This window comes from Coregonus lavaretus (assembly GCF_964263955.1).
Source record: "Coregonus lavaretus genome assembly, chromosome: 28".
Classification (NCBI taxonomy): Eukaryota; Metazoa; Chordata; class Actinopteri; order Salmoniformes; family Salmonidae; genus Coregonus; species Coregonus lavaretus.
Genome location: NC_140015.1, coordinates 19,545,554 through 19,566,429, shown reverse-complemented (window position 1 = coordinate 19,566,429; position 20,876 = coordinate 19,545,554). Strand labels below are relative to the sequence as shown.

The following is a 20,876-nucleotide window of genomic DNA, read 5'->3' as shown; positions in this document are numbered from 1 at the left end:
GTGGGTTCGTTTCCCATGGGGGCCAGTATGAAAATGTATGCACTCACTAACTGTAAGTCGCTCGGGATAAGAGCGTCTGCTAAATGACTAAAATGTAAATGTATTTGTGTAAGAGAGGGTGTGGCAGCTTGAGTTTGTAGAGATAGTCATGCCATGGTGTGGTAGCTAGACCGCGTTATTGTTTTGACAGTTGAAAAGGTCTAAAGTATGTTGTTCTTATTTCTCTGTGGAGTGTTTGTGTGGGGGAGATGATCAGTCCTAGTGTGTTTGCCTGATGGGGCCTATCTCAGAGGGCATCGGTGAGATATGCAAACCTCACCCACCAGCACTCTGTCACACTCCACTAGGTCTGTAGTGGGGTGTAATAACAGTGTTTGAATTGCAAAGTGCCACACAATTCAGAATTGAGGGGATTGTATGGAGCTTAACAACACTGAGGAAGTCTGTTCTAGCTGGAAACGTAGACTCCCAAGTCTATCAGTAGTAGTGTCCTAAGTGATTTATAAGTGATTTATAAAAGCAGGTGGATATGCTTTTAATATCAAATATTTCAAAATGTTTTGGGTTTGTTTGTCTCATACGGAGCATAAACCTCACATTAAGTGTGTGATTGGGAATATAAGAAAGAGCATGTAGATCCATTGTTTTGGCATGTCACAGGTCAGAGAGCTGCTGCTGCTCATTGACACCCCACTGAAGGTCACTACAGTAGGAGCCTGTTGTTTGTAATGGAGGTGGGGACAGCAGTCTGGTCTCTGACCTCAGCTCCCACTGATCTAAATATATAGACCCCTCATTACATTGCTGCTGGATTCATCTGTATGAAATCTGAGAGCTATCTACCCCTCTGCCTCCCTCTCTCTCTCTCTCTACCAGACACAAACACACTCATAACCAAGCATGCACATGCACACACAAATATGGCACAAATGCACACATAATCTGACCTATAAATCGGTAATATATCCATATCTATTTTAACACACCTATCCAAAACACACATGTACAGTATGTGAGTGAAAACAGACACACGTACAGGCACATTCAAACTCTCTCAGGCTTTATGCATTATGCACTAATTAATGGACACATACACCGGCAAACACACACGCTCAAACACTTCCCACACCTGCACACACTTAAGCACGAGGCGCAGGTGTGCATTCTTGACTCTCCCTTGTCAGTCTAGTGCCGACCGTCAAAAGCACCACTAGACCAGAGTGATGATTGGAGAGGTGGTGTTGGTGGGGGAGGAGGGGGGCGGTTGTGTTGCCAGCATACCATGTGTGCCAGCTCCTCGACTGACTCCTAACCCACATGGCACTTCATTCTCTAACCTCCCCCAAATCTGACTGTGGAAACATATTGCATTAGCACTTCTCCCTGCACCTGGCTGTGGCGGAAGAGACAATTATGTACATTAGCAGACAACTGCAAAATACCTCATCTCACAACAATCAATGGGGGGAGTGGTGGTGGTTGGGGGAAGGGGGGGTAGTTTAGGTTAGGGTAGTTGTAAAGTGAAGACGTCACCCAATGATGTCACATAGTGTTCTCATGTAATGTTGCCATTTTGTAACTCTTTCTGATGAGCAGGTGAATCAAGGTCAAAGTTGATTTGTGGGTATTGGCTCAATGAATGACACTACTTTAATCGTGTTTCCTGTTTGTGACTACCTCATTGAGTTATTGTGTTGAAATAGAATCGGTTTTGTTTATCTAGCCTAGGGTGTAATGAATGCAGCCGTGAGCTGGAACCTGATAACTCTGATCCTCGATAAGATTACCAATCTGAAAATGATCACATTATGATTGAAAGTGTACATCGGAGTAAACAATATGTTTTGCTTACATATTTTCATCAGGAATGAGAATGATCTTCATCAGGTTAAATTGAGCATTTAATGGGTTAAACTTGGAGGGAAGGAGTTTTCCTGTCTTGGGGGTGGGTGGAGGAGCATTGACATTTGGATGCTAACAAACCCTCAAGTCAAACAGTAACATAAGCGATTGTGACCTTATTTCAAGAGCTGTAAAAAAAAACACAAGGTAAAAGGAGGATTTGAAGTTAGAGAGACGGGGGACCATAAACAACAATATCAGTAGGCTGGCATGGCTGCACATCTGTAGGTCTCTCAGTTTCTCAGTTATTTTTCTTTCTTTCTTTCTTTCTTTCTTTCTTTCTTTCTTTCTTTCTTTCTTTCTTTCTTTCTTTCTTTCTTTCTTTCTTTCTTTCTTTCTTTCTTTCTTTCTTTCTTACTTTTTTCTCTCTGTCTCTCTCTGTCTGTCTCTCTGTCTCACTGTCTGTGCTGTATGGCCACCCGGTCCAGCGAAGAATCGTTGTCGCCCCGGGAACAAAGCACTGCAGCTCTCTCCTCAGAGCAGGAAGTTGGGCCCTGGCCAGCGGTGGAAAATCTATACGCATAATATAATATATTTTTACCTTACATGAACTCTGAGGAGGACTAGAAGCTGTGAGCAAACACAGAAAGGTTGGGTGTGTGTGTGTGTCCTGAGATTCTGCTGGCTGTGGCTGTAGGCTGCAGGCCATACTGAGAGTAGTGTGGAGAGCAGGGTAGAACTCTTGGTGGTAGTCAAACACAAATAGCTGCTGCCTGCTACTCATCTATGTGGCAAAGTTATCCTTTAGGTATCATTTCTTTTAAAGCACTTTCTCATGTGACCACTTACAATCTGAATGGAGAAACAATGTGCTCTTGTCTTTGTAGTCTCAGTTTTTACTGCTTTGTTGAAAAGAGAGTGAGGAAAAAACTACAACCCCTGTCTAAAGTGTCAAGTTTATGTTAGTCTTTTCAAATGATGTCTTGAGAATAACCTTGTAAAACCCAAACACATATCATTATCGTCATCAGTTAAGTTACTTTTTGCCATCTGCGGCATGTTATGGGGACTGTCAAGTCTAGACATGATGGACCATCCAATGGTGTTGAATATCTACATCAAATCCCTACACGTTCATTTTCCTTTGTCATGTCATGTCTTTTCCATTACCCAAATAAGGATAGTTCCCGACTTGGAGTTAGGACTCTTGTGCGGACCACAATTCCCTGTATGTCCCAGTCATGCTACTGAAATGTATGATGAATGTGAGTAGGAATGGCTTAGGTGGGTGCAGAGGTGTACATTATAGTGGGGTTTTAAGTTATCGTTTTATGGTCATCATCTTAAAGACTAGATGGAAGAGCTCCTTGCCAAAAGACATGTCTGTAGTTTATCTATTCGGTAGGATTTGCTTGAGTTAGCTGTGTGTATGTTTGGCTGTGTAACGGGGGTCAGCTTAGCTTCCTCCACTGTCTGACTGCCCCATACTGGGCTCGAACCAGCGATCCTCTGCTTCGCAACACACGTGACTGCCCTCCTTGACAACGTTCCAACGGGTTGAGCCACTGATAAGGTACCGATTTGATGGCTCCTTCTGTGACTTTTCAAGCTAGCTGTGGAGTGAGCTTACGGCATGTACTTTTAACGCTGTTACATGTGCATAGAACATGTTTGAGCCTGAGTGATTCATGTATATGTTTCAATGAGCATTCAAGGGAAATGTGCATCCATTCCTCTTTAAAATCTAAAAAATGTGCAGCAGCAACTGCTCAAAATAAAAACAATCAAGGAGAAGAGAGTCTGTGTTTGGGCAATACAGTAGGTCGGTTAGTGCTCCAAGCCGTACTTTTAACTAATGTGATTTGTTCCATTTTTTCCCCCATCAATCAACACGGTGCGTATTTACTGTAACTGAGCCCTATGTATATTTGAGAAAGAGTCTTTATAGCCATGGCTGGTTGTATTCTGCTCTTACTTTCCTTGGAAGCGGAGTGTGATTAAAACAGACGATATAGGCGCATTGTATTTCCTAGGGGACTGGAAGGAATGTGAACGCATCATAACCATATTACAGTAGTTAGGAACTATTTCTGTTGCCAAGTCAGTGGATACATGGGATACATGGGATACCCTCCCTAACGGTGGCTCTGCACAAAGAGACAGAACCCAACCCAACTCCAACCAAAAACAGCCCCCAAAAAGATGTCTGCATCCTCCGAATACATTTGACATTTTTTGTTGTGAGAGAGAGAAAGAAGCATTTCGATGGTGGGACTTTGGCCGGTACAATCCCTCCACTGTTAAAACAATGCTGCAGTTGTCTTCCATAACCTAATTACTCCCTCCTGGGGGAGAAAGGCAACAGCACAAAATCCCAGAGTTAGGAGCTCTGATCTCCACTCTTAAAGAAAAGGCCTCATTCATTTCCCTCCACCACACAGACGGTCTGTTTTTCATTGGTCTAGGATTGGGTTTAGTTTGATAGTTTAATTACAAACTATCTTGATATTGGAGTATAAAAGCTTTTTTTATTTGGAGTCTGCTCCATAATCTCTTATGATCAGCTGATATTGAGAATGAGGAGGACTTTCTGTACTACGCCTAGTAAAATGAGTTGGGGTTTTGATTGGGGTCATTTTAACATATCAGACCTCTTGTCCTCTGCCCATAATGTGTTTGAGCTGGAGATTGATCAGGATATCACTGTTATCATGCTCTTGTTGATACGGGCAGACAGACACTGTAAAGGCACCCAGAACTGAAATGTGTCTTTCAGGTGCAACTTTTCTGCAGAGCAAGCTAGGGCAAAACAAATAACATTGTTCCCTCTTTGTCTTTCATCACATCCATCATTTACTAGCACTGGAAGGTTGCTGAAACTTTATGACAGTAATTGAACACAAGGAAGTCTCTACAGGAAGAAGGGAAAGGGATGTGGGCAGTAGCGTTTACCAACAGGAAAACAGTGTTCATGTCTCTCACCCCCCAGAACATCAACCACCTCCTATTTCATTTGTTTTATTTATTTGTTTATGCAGACTCAGGAGCTGCCATTGTATGAAACAAGGCAAGTTTACCATTGGATAGCCTTTTTTTCTCAATGTTTATTACTAACTCAGTCTGCTTAAAGAAGTCTCTGCATTTGGTTATCTGGGGCTTTTCCTTCTATTATGTGGCACAGGCTTATAAACACAGAATAAATGAGTAATCATCTTCACATTCATTCACCAGAAGACTTTATGAGGATTTATTTTGTTGACATTGGCATGAATACAATTCATCTGTATATTAGTTCAGCCCCACACAAATTCAGTTTAGTAACATTAGATTTTTCATTTAAGTTTTCTTTGTTGTCAGTTGGTTCATGTAAATATAAGGGGTATGCACTGAGACAGTGAGCGCCTATACAGTATGTCCATATAGACCTACTGTATGAACAGGCCACACAAGGAGACAAGACAGTGGTGTGTCTCTGTGAGAGTTTGTGTTAGCCAGAGTTGCTTTCCTGTGCTGTGTGGACCCCGGCCCTCATTGTCGGCCTCCTCAACGCCTTTCCGCCCTAGAGGGGACGGCAGCAGAGGAAGCTTAACTTGGCTGACATGAAGGAGGCTCGTCCTTCAGTCTCTCTACTGGTTGATTAACCCTCTCTGTCTACCAGTCTGTCACTGGGACTAACCATGAAGCACGTCTGTGGTTCTAATCTCATGTTTGGTTCACCGCAACAACAACAATGATGACAATAATACTATTATTACAAAGTGATCATTTTTATTTCAGATATATAGACATTATGCTTGAATGTTAATCGCATTAATGCACTTTCTTGAAACTCAAAGAGAACATTATTTTAGTAATTGTTTTACATCTATGAAACAAGAAACAAACAAGTACCTGTCTTGTCTATTAAAATACCTTCCATACTTTCCCCTGGATGATGAAAGGGAATTGAGTCATTATCACGTCAATGGCTGCTAGATAATGATACCTGTGGGTTATGTGAAGCGGCTCTATTTAATATCATCACAGGATTCATTTTAATCTCTTCCCTCTGTCTCTCTTCTCCCTTTTAACCCCTCTCCCTCTCTCTCGCTCTCTCTCTCTCGCTCTCTCTCTGTCTCTCTCACTCTCTCTCTCTCGCTCTCTCTCTCTCTCTCTCTCTCTCTCTGACTCTCTCTCTGACTCTCTCTCTGACGCTCTCTCTCTCACACACACACACACTTTCTCTTTCTCTCTTTCTCTGACTTAGCAGCACATCTGCCAGCCGAGGCAGTCCTTTATCAGGCCTATTACAGACATACCTACAGGAGTGTCCATGAGCCGCACCTCTATTAAATATACCCCCATTTGTGTAATTTGCCCTCAGCGGTAGTAAAGCAAAGTACAGGGTGTTTTGGCCTTACTCAAGAACCGTGCAGGTGTGACTGACTGCAGATCAGCAGGCCTCATGGAGGACTCAGAAGCTAAAGTCTAATTGCTGGTTCTCGGTTTCCTCATGTGAGAGTGAATGGTAGCGAGATGGAGACAGAGGGGGAGAGAAGGGCACAATTTTACATTTACATTTTTAGTCATTTAACAGACGCTCTTATCCAAAGCATACATTTTCATACTGACATGGCACAGACATGGAGGGTGAGACAGTGGGGGTTGTGAGTTTGGGATGGCGGCAAAGCATTTGCATAAAGGACAGGGCAGTGTGCCCGGCTGTGGAAAGGGTTGGCATCATGCCTCGCCGACTGGCAGAGGGAAGACTGAAGAGAGAGAAAAAAATGAGAGATGGAGAAAGACAGAGAGAGAGGGAGCGAGAGGGGGGAAATTTAGTCAATAGTGCATCCCTTGTTCAGAAAGAGGAGGGTGCTGGCTGTTGGCAGGAGAGCTGGGTAAATCTCTAGTTTGATTGTGTGCTAGATTGCCCCTTTATTTCTTTGATTGCAAAGCGTTCAACACTCTGCAAGAGTATTGTGCTTCCCTGTGTGTGCATGTGTGAGTTTTTTGTGCAGGCCATGATTTTCTCCTCACATGTTTCTCAGTCTATATTTATATGTAATCAGTACATCTTGCAATTTAGAGTGGCTTGTAAAATGCTAACTCTTCCTAACCCTGAAGCACATTAGTAACCTGTATTATCCTCCATGGGTTCACAGCAGACCCTGGTCCAGACAGTTCTACTGCCTTACCGATACCTTGCCAATGCAATACTAAATGCTAATTTACTGCATAGGCAAAGATATATCCTCAAAACAAATGGACCACAAAACGGACAAGGGGACCGAGCCATTTGCTGGTGGCCTCTCCCTGCCCTCCAATCAAAACACGCCCAGTCCAAAGTGAGCTCCGCCCCCACAGACAACACTCCATGGGTCTGGCTCAATCACAATGCTGCAGCCGCACTGGCCACACTGCTGATGATGTCATAGTAGTAGAGAGTGAAAGGGACGATTATCTAGCATGGGCTTGTTATTTCTGGCCCTGGGTATGACTAGCTTGTTACCCATAAAGCCTGTGGTTACGACGAAGACTGTGATGATGCGTTTTTTAATTACTAGACATCCATTTGATTTCTTATTCTGCACTGTTTGAAAGTGGAATAAAGCCTTTCAGCTTAGTTAAGCAGCAAGTTAACACATGAACGTGAGATCCCTATTTTCATGTAGTGTTGAAATTCTGAATCAAAAGGACATGCAGTGGGTTCTTTTTAGACTGTGGCACGTTGTTGAGATCTCTGAGCTCAGGAATGAGTCACAATGCTCATAAAAATCAAAGTTCTCCCAACTACGTGAATAGAGATAACAGACTAGGCAATGTGCTATGAATTAAATCAGACCCTATCATGTCAAAGAAAACTTTCGATCTTTGAAAACAACATTGCTTCTTGTGAAGGACATATTCAGTGAGATGCCAAGTAAATCGTCATTAGCCATATATTTTAGCCTCGTAGACCATCGTTTGAAGGATTGTTACCAAGGTTTAAGGAGATTAATTGGTGAATGGAATTGTGGCCATTATTTTCTGTGATGAATACACTTCAATTTCAATTCACAACTCCAGAACTGATTGCTAAACAGTCCTTCCTTTAGTGTAATCATGTCCTCCAGAGGTTCAGTGTTTCTTAATGGAGGTCGACAGCGGCTGGGTAGCTGCGCCCATTGACGGCTCTCTGAGGAGATAAACATGTTGTTTGGTGCAGAGTCAGCCAGCCTGTCACAGCACGGCGAGCCGCCAGCACCGTCACTGAAAGCAGGGCGGTGGTTTCCCAATTCAACAGAACATTCTTTCTAGACAGCGGCGTGGGGCTGGGAGGAAGAGGAGGGACGGGAGAGGAGGGGAGAGGGCATGTGATGAGGTTCAAGTGGAAGCCTCAAGTGCTACTATTGCCCCCGTCATAAAGCCAGACCTGGTGGTGATATGCCATGTCCTCGGTACAGTAGGTGTCTCACCTGTTTTAAAGGGCCTACGCACTAGTATGACATCATTAGTCATCATCAGTATTGTTCTCTATGTAAACATACTCATGTATTGCTAAATTTGCTCTAATGTTGAGTCAAATATTTTGGAATATCTTCCTGCACACCCTATCAATAATATCCCATCGTTTCTCAGGAACACGAACAAGTTTCAGCCTGTGTTATAACTAGAGGCAGAATAATATTAATTTGATATCTCTTTACACTATTACAGGCTCTGTCGCAGCCGGCCGCGACCGGGAGACTCATGGGCGGCGCACAATTGGCCCAGCGTCGTCCAGGGTAGGGTAGGGGAGGGGAGGGAATGGCCGGCAGGGATATAGCTCAGTTGATAGAGCATGGCGTTTGCAACGCCAGGGTTGTGGGTTCGATTCCCACGGGGGGCCAGTATAAAAATAAAAAAATGTATTCACTAACTGTAAGTCGCTCTGGATAAGAGCGTCTGCTAAATGACTAAAATGTAAATGTAAATGTAGATCATTGGGTTCACCTGGATCTCAATGTTTTCAGAAAGGTTGCAGGTCTTGATATGGCACACCAAAACGTTTTAATGTTAATTCAGGCCGGGGCTGTTTGCTTAATGATCCTTGGCTTGATTTGTTCTTTAAAGCTCTAGATAAATCTTCTGGGGAGTCTATTGGGACCAGACCTCGATATCTAACACCGCTTCATGAGTACTCCAGTCAACTATGTGGTAGTGCAGTGTGATATAGATGTCAGTGGTACTGTGGAGTGGGCTGGGGAGAGGAGAGGTGGTGGTACTACTATAGCCCCAGCAGCGGCGTGGCGTGGCTGTGAGGTGACGACCCTGTGTGGGGCTGGAATGTGCCGTGTGTGCCTCCCTCTGATGGCTCTCCGGCCAACCCCGGGCCTGTGAGCATGCAGCCACCACAAATTGCTTGCAGATTTTTCACACATAGTAATGCGCTGATTTGTAAACTGAGATAATTACAACGAATGCTAGCGCTGCGCTTCAAAGATCTTTACACATCACTTGCTTGCCCACAGAGAGAGTAAGATTGTGGGGAGGGTTGTGCTTTTTTCCCTTTAAGTTGAATTTTCACTCTCCTTATCTTTCTGGTTTTAATGATTAACAGAAATGATTACGCTGATTACAATGGAGAGTTACCAGGCTGGCACTGTACTCACACTGTATCCTGCACTAATCACAATGAAAAACACTGGAGGTAAATGGGGGGCTCAGTAGAGCTCTAGCCTATGTCCTCAATCCCGACAGAAATACATTATAACACAAATGCAGTAACTGATAGTGAGGCATTGGAAGGTGAATGGATGGCACCGGTATTTACAGAGATTCATGTTTTAAACAGAGGATTGACAGGCCTTCAGAGGAGATCAATAGGAAAGTAGGGGTGTGGATGCGTAGGAGAACGTGCTGACTGACGTCAGTGTGCCAGTGTTGGCACATGCAGCCTTTGTCCCTGACTCACCTGCACCCTCAGAGCCGTGTAGAGACTGAACCCAAGGAGGTCATGCCAACAGGGGAAGGGGCAGACCAGACTGACACGCTTACCAGTGGCAGAAGCCAGGCAAGGACACACACCTGCTACCCTCTGTGAATGGTAAAGCCTGTATGAATGGTAACTTGAGTGTATATGCCACTTTGTGTATATGACGTTCATGTCTGTGGATGTGTTGGTCGTTTAGGAATCTATATGTTACATGTACGTAACGGCCCTATGGGCCATTCTGGCTCTGACAAGGCTTACTTACTTACTACTTATGTTACATGTACATATTTGCATGAGTCTGTGCATATCATTTGGATATCCCTGAAGTGATGGTGTGTTAGCACACTGGCATGCCTACGTGCCTGGGCTGGCATGGCACCCCCCTGCAGCCATGTGTCTCTCACTCACCCAGGAGCTGCTGCATGTGCCTGCCTGGCCCTGGCTGACTAAGCCTCCACTGCCGCCCGCCCCACCTCCTCTCCTCTGTGTGGCCCAGCAGGGTCAGGGTCTGCCAGCATCTAGGGTCAGGGACACTCAGCTGGTCAGGGGAGGACAGCAGTGAGTCACACCAGGCCCACATCTCTCTAATGAAGAGACAGGCTCTCAGGTTATCCAGACAGACCGTGGCATAATTGGTCTAATGAGATGAGAATGAAGCCTGTGCTGCTCAGGTATCTTTCTACCGTGGTTAATGGGTTGTCTGGTTGTCTGACAGAAGACTAAATGTTGTTTGTATGGTCAGAAATGTTTCAGATTGTTCTATTTGCCAAAAACATTTCTGAGACATTTTTATGCATCATCCTTGATCCTAGAAAATTATATTCCATTGTAAAATATTTGTAATACTGTAATGCATCTATTATCAGAATATAGACCTATAGCCTAATGTTGTCCATGTATTCAGTTGAATTCTACATTTGTGAAAATTATTTAGAAATGTCATATAAAAAATGCATATTGGGCCGTATTTTAAGGTCTGACACTCCCTTGTCAGACACAATTCTCCTTGGAGAGCCTATTCATTTTAAGCAAGGCTATTGTGAAATTATTGCATAGACCACAGTAACAGAAGGTTGATGATTGCATTTTTACCACTATGTTTTATAGAGATTGCAGTCGATTTCCTTTAATCTACTAAATAGACCTATCCCACTGGGCAAAATCTGGTTGAATCAACGTTGTTTCCACGTCATTTCAATAAAATTATTAGTTCAATGTGATGATGTTGAATCAACGTGGAAAACTGATTGGATTTCCAAAAACTAATCAACGTAAGGGAATTTCGTATTTTTTTAACCCAACTTTTAACCTATAGTTTTTGTTGATTTAATAGTGAATTCACATATTCAACCAAATTTTATTTTAAAACTAGACATTGAACGGATTGATGTCTGTGCCTAGTGGGATGGGCCTGCCTGAAGTATGAGCCACCGCATATCTTATTTGGCCTTGACCTTAGTCAAGTGTCCATTTAAAATATGGGATAATGAGTCCAATATATTGCTATTGGAAACACAGATACACTGTATAATTTCATTGTTTGATTACCTTTATGAATTTGTATTATTCACATGTCGCTAACGCAGGATCACTGATAGGCTACCTGCCCCTTCTGTAAATGCTTTAAATGTATAGACCCTCCCCGTCGTCTACTCTGCTAATGGCCATATCTAAAGTAGCAGAGGTATTCATTGGAGATCTCTCCACACCACTCTCACGTTGTGAGAGAAAAACAAACTTTATGTGTCAAGTGGATGATTCACCATATAGGTATCCAGCAAATAATGACAATGACACCACTCGTCTGTTCCCAAAGTTAGAGAATAGGCTACGCTCCAAACTTTTTGTGCTCACCTCTGCTCTGTGTACAGGGACTCGCACGCTCAGTGGAACAAATCACCCCCTGACATCGCTGTACATGTTTCCCTAAAGCCAACGAATAAAACCCCTTATGTAGTATCCTTGGCACACAAATGGCATCCAAGTAGGCCTACTAAATGTTTTAAAAGAAAAATGGATGGTTGTCAAGCGTGTAAATTAGCAAAGGTTTATTTTACTGTAGTTGACTAAACGTTGTGCTGTGTGCACTGCCCATTCGTTTTCATAGAACGTTTCATTGCTGTCTTGGTGTAGGCTTCACTTACATTTTTATTGAAGTTCTGTTATTGTTAATATTTTGTCACCACAGATTATGCTTAACTCATTCAAAATTGCGGATTTGAAGGTAACAACGAAAAAAAAGGTTTAGATGTTGAAAAGTGATATGAGTATAAATTTGATCAATTAAAAATCAATTGGTCAAATGTTTTAGTTAGGCTATAAAGGAACAAATTCTGGGATTTTAAAGGTGGTTGTTGGTTTTTCGATTATTAGCCTATATCTTTTCAGTTTCCCACTGTATGATGCAATCAAAATCGAAAATATTTGTTGAAAACATAAGGACTCTTTTAATTATTTTACAACCAATGTTTTCACACCTCCATATCTCCCTAAACCTAAAGGTTTTTCTCTGCCAGTGAATTTGCTGAATATTTTCATATCAACGAAAGTTGCACACTTAGCCTAGACATTTTTTTTATACATTTCCTAAGCATTTATACTTATGAATTTCCTTATCAAAAACAAATCAAATCAAATGTTATTGGTCGCATACACATATTTAGCAGAAATTATTGCGGGTGTTCCTAGCTCCAACAGTGCAGTATTATCTAACAATTCACAATACACACAAATCTAAAAGTAAAAGAATGGAATTAAGAAATATATAAATATTAGGACCAGCAATATCGGAGTGGCATTGGCTAGAATACAGTAGAATACAGTATATACATATGAAATGAGTAAAACAGTATGTAAACATTATTAAAGTGACCAGTGTTCCATTATTAAAGTGACCAGTAGCAAACAGGTGCTGGCGTTCCTCAAAATAAGTTAAATGTACAAGTAACAAACTTTGCAACAACTTTCTGGATTAAACTTTGGAACACTTATCCAAAGTAGGCCCACTGATGTATGAAAAAAAATAGACAAGAAATTTGAAAAACTGACACATAGTCCTGACCTAACTAAAACAGCATAGAAACTGCCAATCCATGTAGAAAGCCTATATTCTGTCTGAAATAAAACTAGGCATATGTTTTTTGTATTTAAAAGATGTACCCTAATTTATACAGCAGTCTAATTTATCTAATCCTGAGTTCACAGTTTTCCTGATTTTGCATATAGCCTTGTGTAGACCTTCTGTGAAAATGCCACTGAAAGAGTTAATTTGCACTTGCCAGGTCTCCTTCTGTCATCCAGACGCGAAAATAATCGAGAAATAAAAGGCCATAAGTGTTTCTCCATGGATGTAGTCACGTTGAACATTTTCTGTTCTGTTAATATACTACACATTGTTTAATTTAATACACTTTATTTTTGCATAAGTTGCACGTTTAACTTGTATGGGGCACCACAGGTAGAGTTGCCTATAACAAGCGCCATGGGCGGCAGGTAGCTTAGTGGTTAAGAGCATTGTGCCAGTAACCGAAAGGTCGCTGGTTCTAATCCCCGAGCCCACTAGGTGAAACATCTGTCGATGTGCCCTTGAGCAAGGCACTTAACCCTAATTGCTCCTGTAAGTCGCTCTGGATAAGAGCGTCTGCTAAATGACCAATTATTTTTATAATTATTACTATTCGCCTCTACGCTAAAATATTATATTCGCACAACTTGGAACTAAAGGATTTCAGTAGGTTAATGGGATACATTTGCTGTTTATGCTATTGATTAACATGTTTTATGTCATGTTTTTGAATAGGCCTAAATATATATATATATAAATAAACGCATTTCAACTGGCCTATAAGCACACTGAAGTATTTGCATGCACTATTCCCAACAATTACAGGGGTAAAGATAATTTACTAATGAGTTTGGCCATTCAAGAGATTTTCCATCCGTTAATTAATCACTTTCTATACAGCCTAGGCAAGGCCTAGGCCTATACATATTATACAACGAATTGTATTGTAAAATTGAGTAGATTTTAGCCTGCCAGTTTGGATTTTTAGCTGCATTTATTTGTAGGTGCTTGGGTTTATTCTGCTATTATTAATTGAAACTGGATTTTACTGACGTGACAAAGTGGCACAAATGGCTCGCTTGCTGGAATGCCAACCAGTCTTTCCAGCTCCTTCATTTCCATCGTCCTCTTGGCAGACTCCAACGATGATGTCTTCACTCTTTAAGCATTAATATTGTAAGTGCCGCATGAGGAAAAACAGTGGCAGCATGTTTAATTGTCTTGGCCGAAGTCTTAACTTCACTACTTTTACGGAGTTTGAAATGTTTTTCAATAGGCTAGTTCATCATATTTTGAAATGTTGTCTACTGTGAATCTGTGAAATCACTATAGTGGCATTTGGCTTACATCATAGCATGGGCTGTCAGCTTGTAGTAACACAAAGCATCGTGGTGTTGTTAGTTGGAGTTCGCACTGGCTGGTCTGTAGGCCTAGTGTTTTTCGCGGTCTTTTACGAACAGTCACGAGCAACAGGTGCAGGTCGGGTCAAGTCTTCGTTGGATGAGAGCGTGAGCGCAGCATGTTTCTGCACCCTTTCAGTCCAGACATGTTGTTGAAAATGAAGGCAAATAAATGAGACGAGAGACACAAAGGTAACCATTTGAGACACTGGTTGGAGGAAATAAATGTAGGCCTACATTTCATTCCAAATTGGAAGAGGGAAATTCTTCCCGCAGTGCCAAAATGCAAGACCGCATGTTGGTGAAAATAGCGATACAAATGGCAGGGCTAGCTCAAGCAATTCAGCAGGTAGCCTAGAGAGGAGCCATTTATAATTTTTTTGAGTGAGTAAATAAATGTAGGCCAATCATGTCAATGAACGAAAATGTCTGTATGATAACATATTTCGCTTAAAAAAAAATACAACTATTGATATCCATAGACTGTTAAATTAAGATATTGAATTATTTTGCCTATCTGTTAAATTAAGATATTGAATTACTTTGCCATATCTAATTAATGTATATTACGCTACTTTCCATGATGTGGACAGTATGTGTTACAACATTACACAAACTGACGTTTTGACCACATGGAATTGGGGGGAATTACACATCCTTTTTACCTCAGATTGGTGATGTTAGTAGAACAGTTTATAGTCAACACGATGACACAACATCAATTGCATAAAACAGATCAATATCTTTGGTTTTGTACTGTTGATTTTGTATGCACTAGGGCCGCAGGACTTAGAACGCTGCTCTATCATTTTCTTTCTCAAATGGCACCGAAAATTCAGGGCAGTCTTTCTATAAAAGTCACTGGCCACACACCAATACACTGATTTGACAGTCAAACTATCACTTAAATATCAGCCAATCGTTGTCACTGTTGATATCCTATGGAGGGTCGTGATTCGTTGAAGTTTACTAACAGAAAAAGTGTTTTGTTCCCTTTTTCATGATGGCAACCTCACGAAATCAACATCTGCCATTGCAAAATATAGCTAAGCCTTCTACAACTTCCAATCGAACCAAACATGTATAGGTTATTCCATGTTTCCGTGTGGCCTTTGAATAGTGTTCGTGTAAACATCGCTACACCCCAAACATTTGACCCAATTATATTGATTTCAACGTGATATCGATGGAAGTGATTAACAAAAAAAGTGTTGCGTTACACTTACCACGTTGGCAACCCTCTTGAATCAAAATGCAACAACTCAAAATGTAGGCCTATCTAGCTGTCTTCTACAAATTGTCCTCTAACCAGTGATGTACGTATTATTCCCAGATTATGTGTGGTTTTTTAGCTGTGTTAGTTTTAACAGGACGTGCGACCAGAGGTTGGAACCAAAATTATTTTCCAATGGTTTCATTCTGAACAGAACCATTATTTTTTGCGGTCCGATCCACTGTTCCAACCAGCAAAATAAAGTTCTGAACCGGTTCGAACTCCAAAAAATGAATGGTTTATTTTGTTCCTTTCTGTTCCTTTTTAAACCTCTGAAATCGTCATTTATTTTTTTACATTTAGCTCGGCATTAAATTACTTCACCAATCAGTGCGAATAGAGCAGCTTGCTATGGAGCGGGCAAGCTATTTACATGCATTGGACAGATGAGTCTAGGGCGGGAGATGCGACTGAAATTTTGCAGGTGGGGAGAGTGAGAGTGGGTGGAGGGGAGGCTTGACTTGAAGCGCTGGACATCTTGTTGTTATAACATGCATTATCTGAATTAGGCCCACATAATTATACCTATGGAGGAGCAGCTTCTATGGAGGAACTTTGAATGTCTTTGAACTTCAGAAAGTTGGCTTAATGTTGGACCAGCTCGCTAGCTAGCTAACAAGCTTGTGTGTGCAGAGCGGCACCAGAATAAAAACGTCTTACCTTTTTGTAGTTAATAAATCCAATGTGAAAAGTTAAATTTTTACATTTAGCAGACGCTCTTATCCAGAGCGATTTACAGGAGCAATTAGGGTTAAGTGCCTTGCTCAAGAGCACATCGACAGATTTTTTCACCTAGTCGGCTCGGGGATTAGAACCACTAAGCTACCTGCCGCCCATTCTTCTCTAATTAAAAATCTCCCTCCCTAATTTCTGAATCACGCTTGCAATGTCAGTAGGCTGCTAGACTATGCTTCGGAGGGGGAAGGTCCTACACACACACTGGCAAAGATTTTCAGCTGGCAGGCAGACACTGGAATACGTTTCTGAGTGACAGGTGCTTTGCATAGGCGATTTGTTGAAATTTTTGTGGGACTGGAAAAAAATGCCCGGAACATAAAATAATGTTATTAACCAGTTCCCATGCAATAACAGTTCTGTTTTGGAACAGTATAGATCACTTTCGTTCGCGGTTCTGATTCTGTTCCTCAAAACATTTATGTATTTTCCGGTTTGCGGTTCTAGTCCCTGAACCTGTTCCAACCCCTGCGTGCAACCTCATCTCCCCCCTCTCGCGCAATTAATTTCAATGTGATAATCAATGAATGATTGACAAAACTGTTGCATTTCTCTTTATGTTTTGGTGATCCCCGTATCAAAATACAACATTCCAAAATGTAGCTGACTGTGTTCTGCAGGTTGTCCTCTAACCAGTGATGTGTTTTTTGTGTTGTGTTAGTTTCAAACACACAAATGCCACCGACAAACTGAAATCAATCTGGTCTTGAATTCAAACAAACAATAGCCCAGGCCAATGAAGTGACACACATATTGTACAATATTAGAAGGAAATATATATATAATAGGCTACAGTAAGCTACTTAATAACATTTCCAGTGGCACACTGACTCACCTATTGATGAAGATGAAGCCATAGGCTACTCGCGGTGATGGTCGTGGCAATAGCCTATCTCAAAATGAGCTATGAAAAATAGTGCTGCTGGTCGCAAAAAAATGGGAGTTGTTGAGAAAAAATGGTTTCTATTGGTTCTACAGACAGAATACTCTTCTCTTTTCAGCAGTAGGTATTTGCTTTCCAAACTGTACATTTTTCCTGCGATTGTATTTTGAAATTTGCAAAAGGCAAACCTACAGCCACAACCAACCATATAAATATAATTTACAGTTGAAGTCGGAAGTTTACATACACTTAGGTTGGAATCATTCAAACTCATTTTTCAACCACTCCACAAATTTCTTGTTAACAAACTATAGTTTTGGCAAGTCGGTTAGGACATCTACTTTGTGCATGACACAAGTAATTTTTCCAACAATTGTTTACAGACAGATTATTTCACTTATAATTCACTATATCACAATTCCAGTGGGTCAGAAGTTAACATACACTAAGTTGATTGTGCCTTTAAACAGCTTGGAAAATTCCAGAAAATGATGTCATGGCTTTAGAAGCTTCTGATAGGCTAATGTACATCATTTGAGTCAATTGGAGGTGTACCTGTGGATGTATTTCAAGGCCTACCTTCAAACTCAGTGCCTTTTTGCTTGACATCATGGGAAAATCAAAAGAAATCAACCAAGACCTCAGAAAAAAAATGGTAGACCTCCACAAGTCTGGTTCATCCTTGGGAGCAATTTCCAAATGCCTGAAGGTACCACATTCATCTGTACAAACAATAGTATGCACGTATAAACACCATGGGACCACGCAGCCGTCATACCGCTCAGGAAGGAGACGTGTTCTGTCTCCTAGAGATGAACGTACTTTGGTGCGAAAAGTGCAAATCAATCCCAGAACAACAGCAAAGGACCTTGAACGGCGCCGGAGAAGATGGCTGCCGTTTTACAGCCCTCTAACCAATTGTACTATTATGTGTGTTTTTTCGCGTTATTTGTAATTTATTCTGTACATAATGTTTCTGCCATCATCTCTTATAACCAAAAAGAGCTTCTAGATATCAGGACAGCGATTACTCACCTCGTATTGGACGAAGATGTTTTCTTCAACGAGTCGGACGCGAAGGATATCCTACAGACACCCGACAAGGCCCAAATCCCCGTCATTCGCAGGAGAAAGAGACGGAGATATCGTGGACGTAGGTCGGGGTGCCTTGTAAGGATCCGACGGTGAGCGAGTAAACTGCCTCTTCCATCAATCCTATTAGCCAATATTCAATCATTTGAAAATAAATTAGATTACCTAAGATTACGGTTATCCTACCAACGGGACATTAAAAACTGTAATATCTTATGTTTCACCGAGTCGTGGCTGAACGACGACATGGACAACATACAGCTGACGGGATATACGCTACAACGGCTGACTCCGGTAAGACAAGGGGTGGCGGTCTGTGTATATTTGTAAACAACAGCTGGTGCACAAAATCAAATACTAAGGAAGTCTTGAGGTTTTGCTCGCCTGAGGTAGAGTATCTTATGATAAACTGTAGACCACACTATTTACCAAGAGACTTTTCATCTATATTTTTCATAGCTGTCTATATACCACCACAAACCAATGCTGGCATTAAGATTGCACTCAATGAGCTGTATAACAGGAAAACGCTCTTCCAGAGGCAGCGCTCCTAGTGGCCGGGGACTTTAATGCAGGGAAACTTAAATCCGTTCTACCTAATTTCTACCAGCATGTTAAATGTGCAACCAGAGGGAAAAAAACTCTAGACCACCTTTACTCCACACACAGAGACGCACACAATGCTCTCCCTCGCCCTCCATTTGGAAAATCTGACCATAACTCTATCCTCCTGATTCCTGCTTATAAGCAAAAACTAAAGCAGGAAGCACCAGTGACTCGGTTAATAAAAAAGTGGTCAGATGACGCAGATACTAAGCTACAGGACTGTTTTGCTAGCACAGACTGGAACATGTTCCGGGATTCTTCAGATAGCATTGAGGAGTACACCACATCAGTCACTGGCTTCATCAATAAGTGCATCGATGACGTCGTCCCCACAGTGACCGTACGTACATACCCCAACCAGAAGCCATGGATTACAGGCAACATCCGCACTGAGCTAAAGGGTAGAGCTGCCGCTTTCAAGGAGCGGGACTCTAACCCGGACGCTTATAAGAAATCCCGCTATGCCCTCCGACGAACCATCAAACAGGCAAAGAGTCAATACAGGACTAAGATTGAATCGTACTACACCGGCTCTGACACTCGTCGGATGTGGCAGGGCTTGAAAACTATTACAGACTACAAAGAGAAGCACAGCTGCGAGCTGCCCAGTGACACAAGCCTATCAGATGAGCTAAACCACTTATGTTCCGGATGACTATGTGATCACGCTCTCCGTAGCCGATGTGAGTAAGACTTTTAAGCAGGTCAACATTCACAAGGCCGCAGGGCCAGACGGATTACATGGGCGTGTACTCTGAGCATGTGCTGACCAACTGGCAAGTGTCTTCACTGACATTTTCAACATGTCCCTGACTGAGTCTGTAATACCAACATGTTTCAAGCAGACCAGCATAGTCCCCGTGCCCAAGGACACTAAGATAACCTCCCTAAATGACTACCGACCCGTAGCACTGACGTCTGTAGCCATGAAGTGCTTTGAAAGGCTGGTCATGGCTCACATCAACACCATTATCCCAGAAACCCTAGACCCACTCCAATTTGCATACCGCCCCAACAGATCCACAGATGATGCAATCTCTATTGCACTCCACACTGCCCTTTCCCACCTGGACAAGAGGAACACCTACGTGAGAATGCTATTCATTGACTACAGCTCAGCGTTCAACACCATAGTGCCCTCAAAGCTCATCACTAAGCTAAGGATCCTGGGACTAAACACCTCCCTCTGCAACTGGATCCTGGACTTCCTGACGGGCCACCCCCTGGTGGTAAGGGTAGGTAACAATACATCTGCCACGCTGATCCTCAACACGGGGGCCCCTCAGTGGTGCGTGCTCAGTCCCCTCCTGTACTCCCTGTTCACCCATGACTGCATGGCCAGGCACGACTCCAACACCATCATTAAGTTTGCCGACGACACAACAGTGGTAGGCCTGATCACCGACAATGATGAGACAGCCTATAGGGAGGAGGTCAGAGACCTGGCTGTGTGGTGCCAGGATAACAACCTCTCCCTCAACGTGACCAAGACAAAGGAGATGATTGTGGACTACAGGAAAAAAAAGAGGACTGAGCACGCTCCCATTCTCATCGACGGGGCTGTAGTGGAACAGGTTGAGAGCTTCAAGTTCCTTGGTGTCCACATCACCAACGAACTATCATGGTCCAAACACACCAAGACAGTCGTGAAGAGGGCACGACAAAGCCTATTCCCCCTCAGGTCCTCAGATCCTCAAAAAGTTATACAGCTGCACCATCGAGAGCATCCTGACTGGTTGCATCACCGCCTGGTATGGCAACTGCTCGGCCTCTGACCGCAAGGCACTACAGAGGGTAGTGCGTACGGCCCAGTACATCACAGGGGCCAAGCTTCCTGCCATCCAGGACCTCTATACCAGGCGGTGTCAGAGGAAGGCCCTCAAAATTGTCAAAGACTCCAGCCACCCTAGTCATACACAGCAAGCGGTACCGGAGCACCAAGTCTAGGTCCAAAAGGCTTCTCAACAGCTTCTACCCCCAAGCCATAAGACTCCTGAACAGCTAATCATGGCTACCCGGACTATTTGCACTGCCCCCTCACCCCCACC

General features: G+C 42.5%; 1 protein-coding gene across 24 annotated transcripts in view; it reads left to right on the top strand.

Annotated features, from left to right (window-relative positions):
- Positions 1–20,876, top strand: part of LOC311104205 (nuclear factor 1 X-type-like) — a 107,625-nt gene that overhangs the window by 25,710 nt on the left and 61,039 nt on the right. For 3 of the 24 annotated variants that reach the window (XM_084145930.1, XM_084145913.1, XM_084145916.1), the window contains exon 1: positions 9,765–9,886. The exons of 20 other annotated variants lie outside the window; for them this stretch is intronic. In XM_084145930.1, the coding sequence (XP_084002056.1) occupies positions 9,884–9,886 (3 nt within the window). In that variant the 5' untranslated portion in view covers positions 9,765–9,883. Of the gene's footprint in view, positions 1–9,728; positions 9,887–20,876 lie in introns of those variants that run through there. One more of the 24 variants, XM_084145921.1, reaches the window with a different exon arrangement.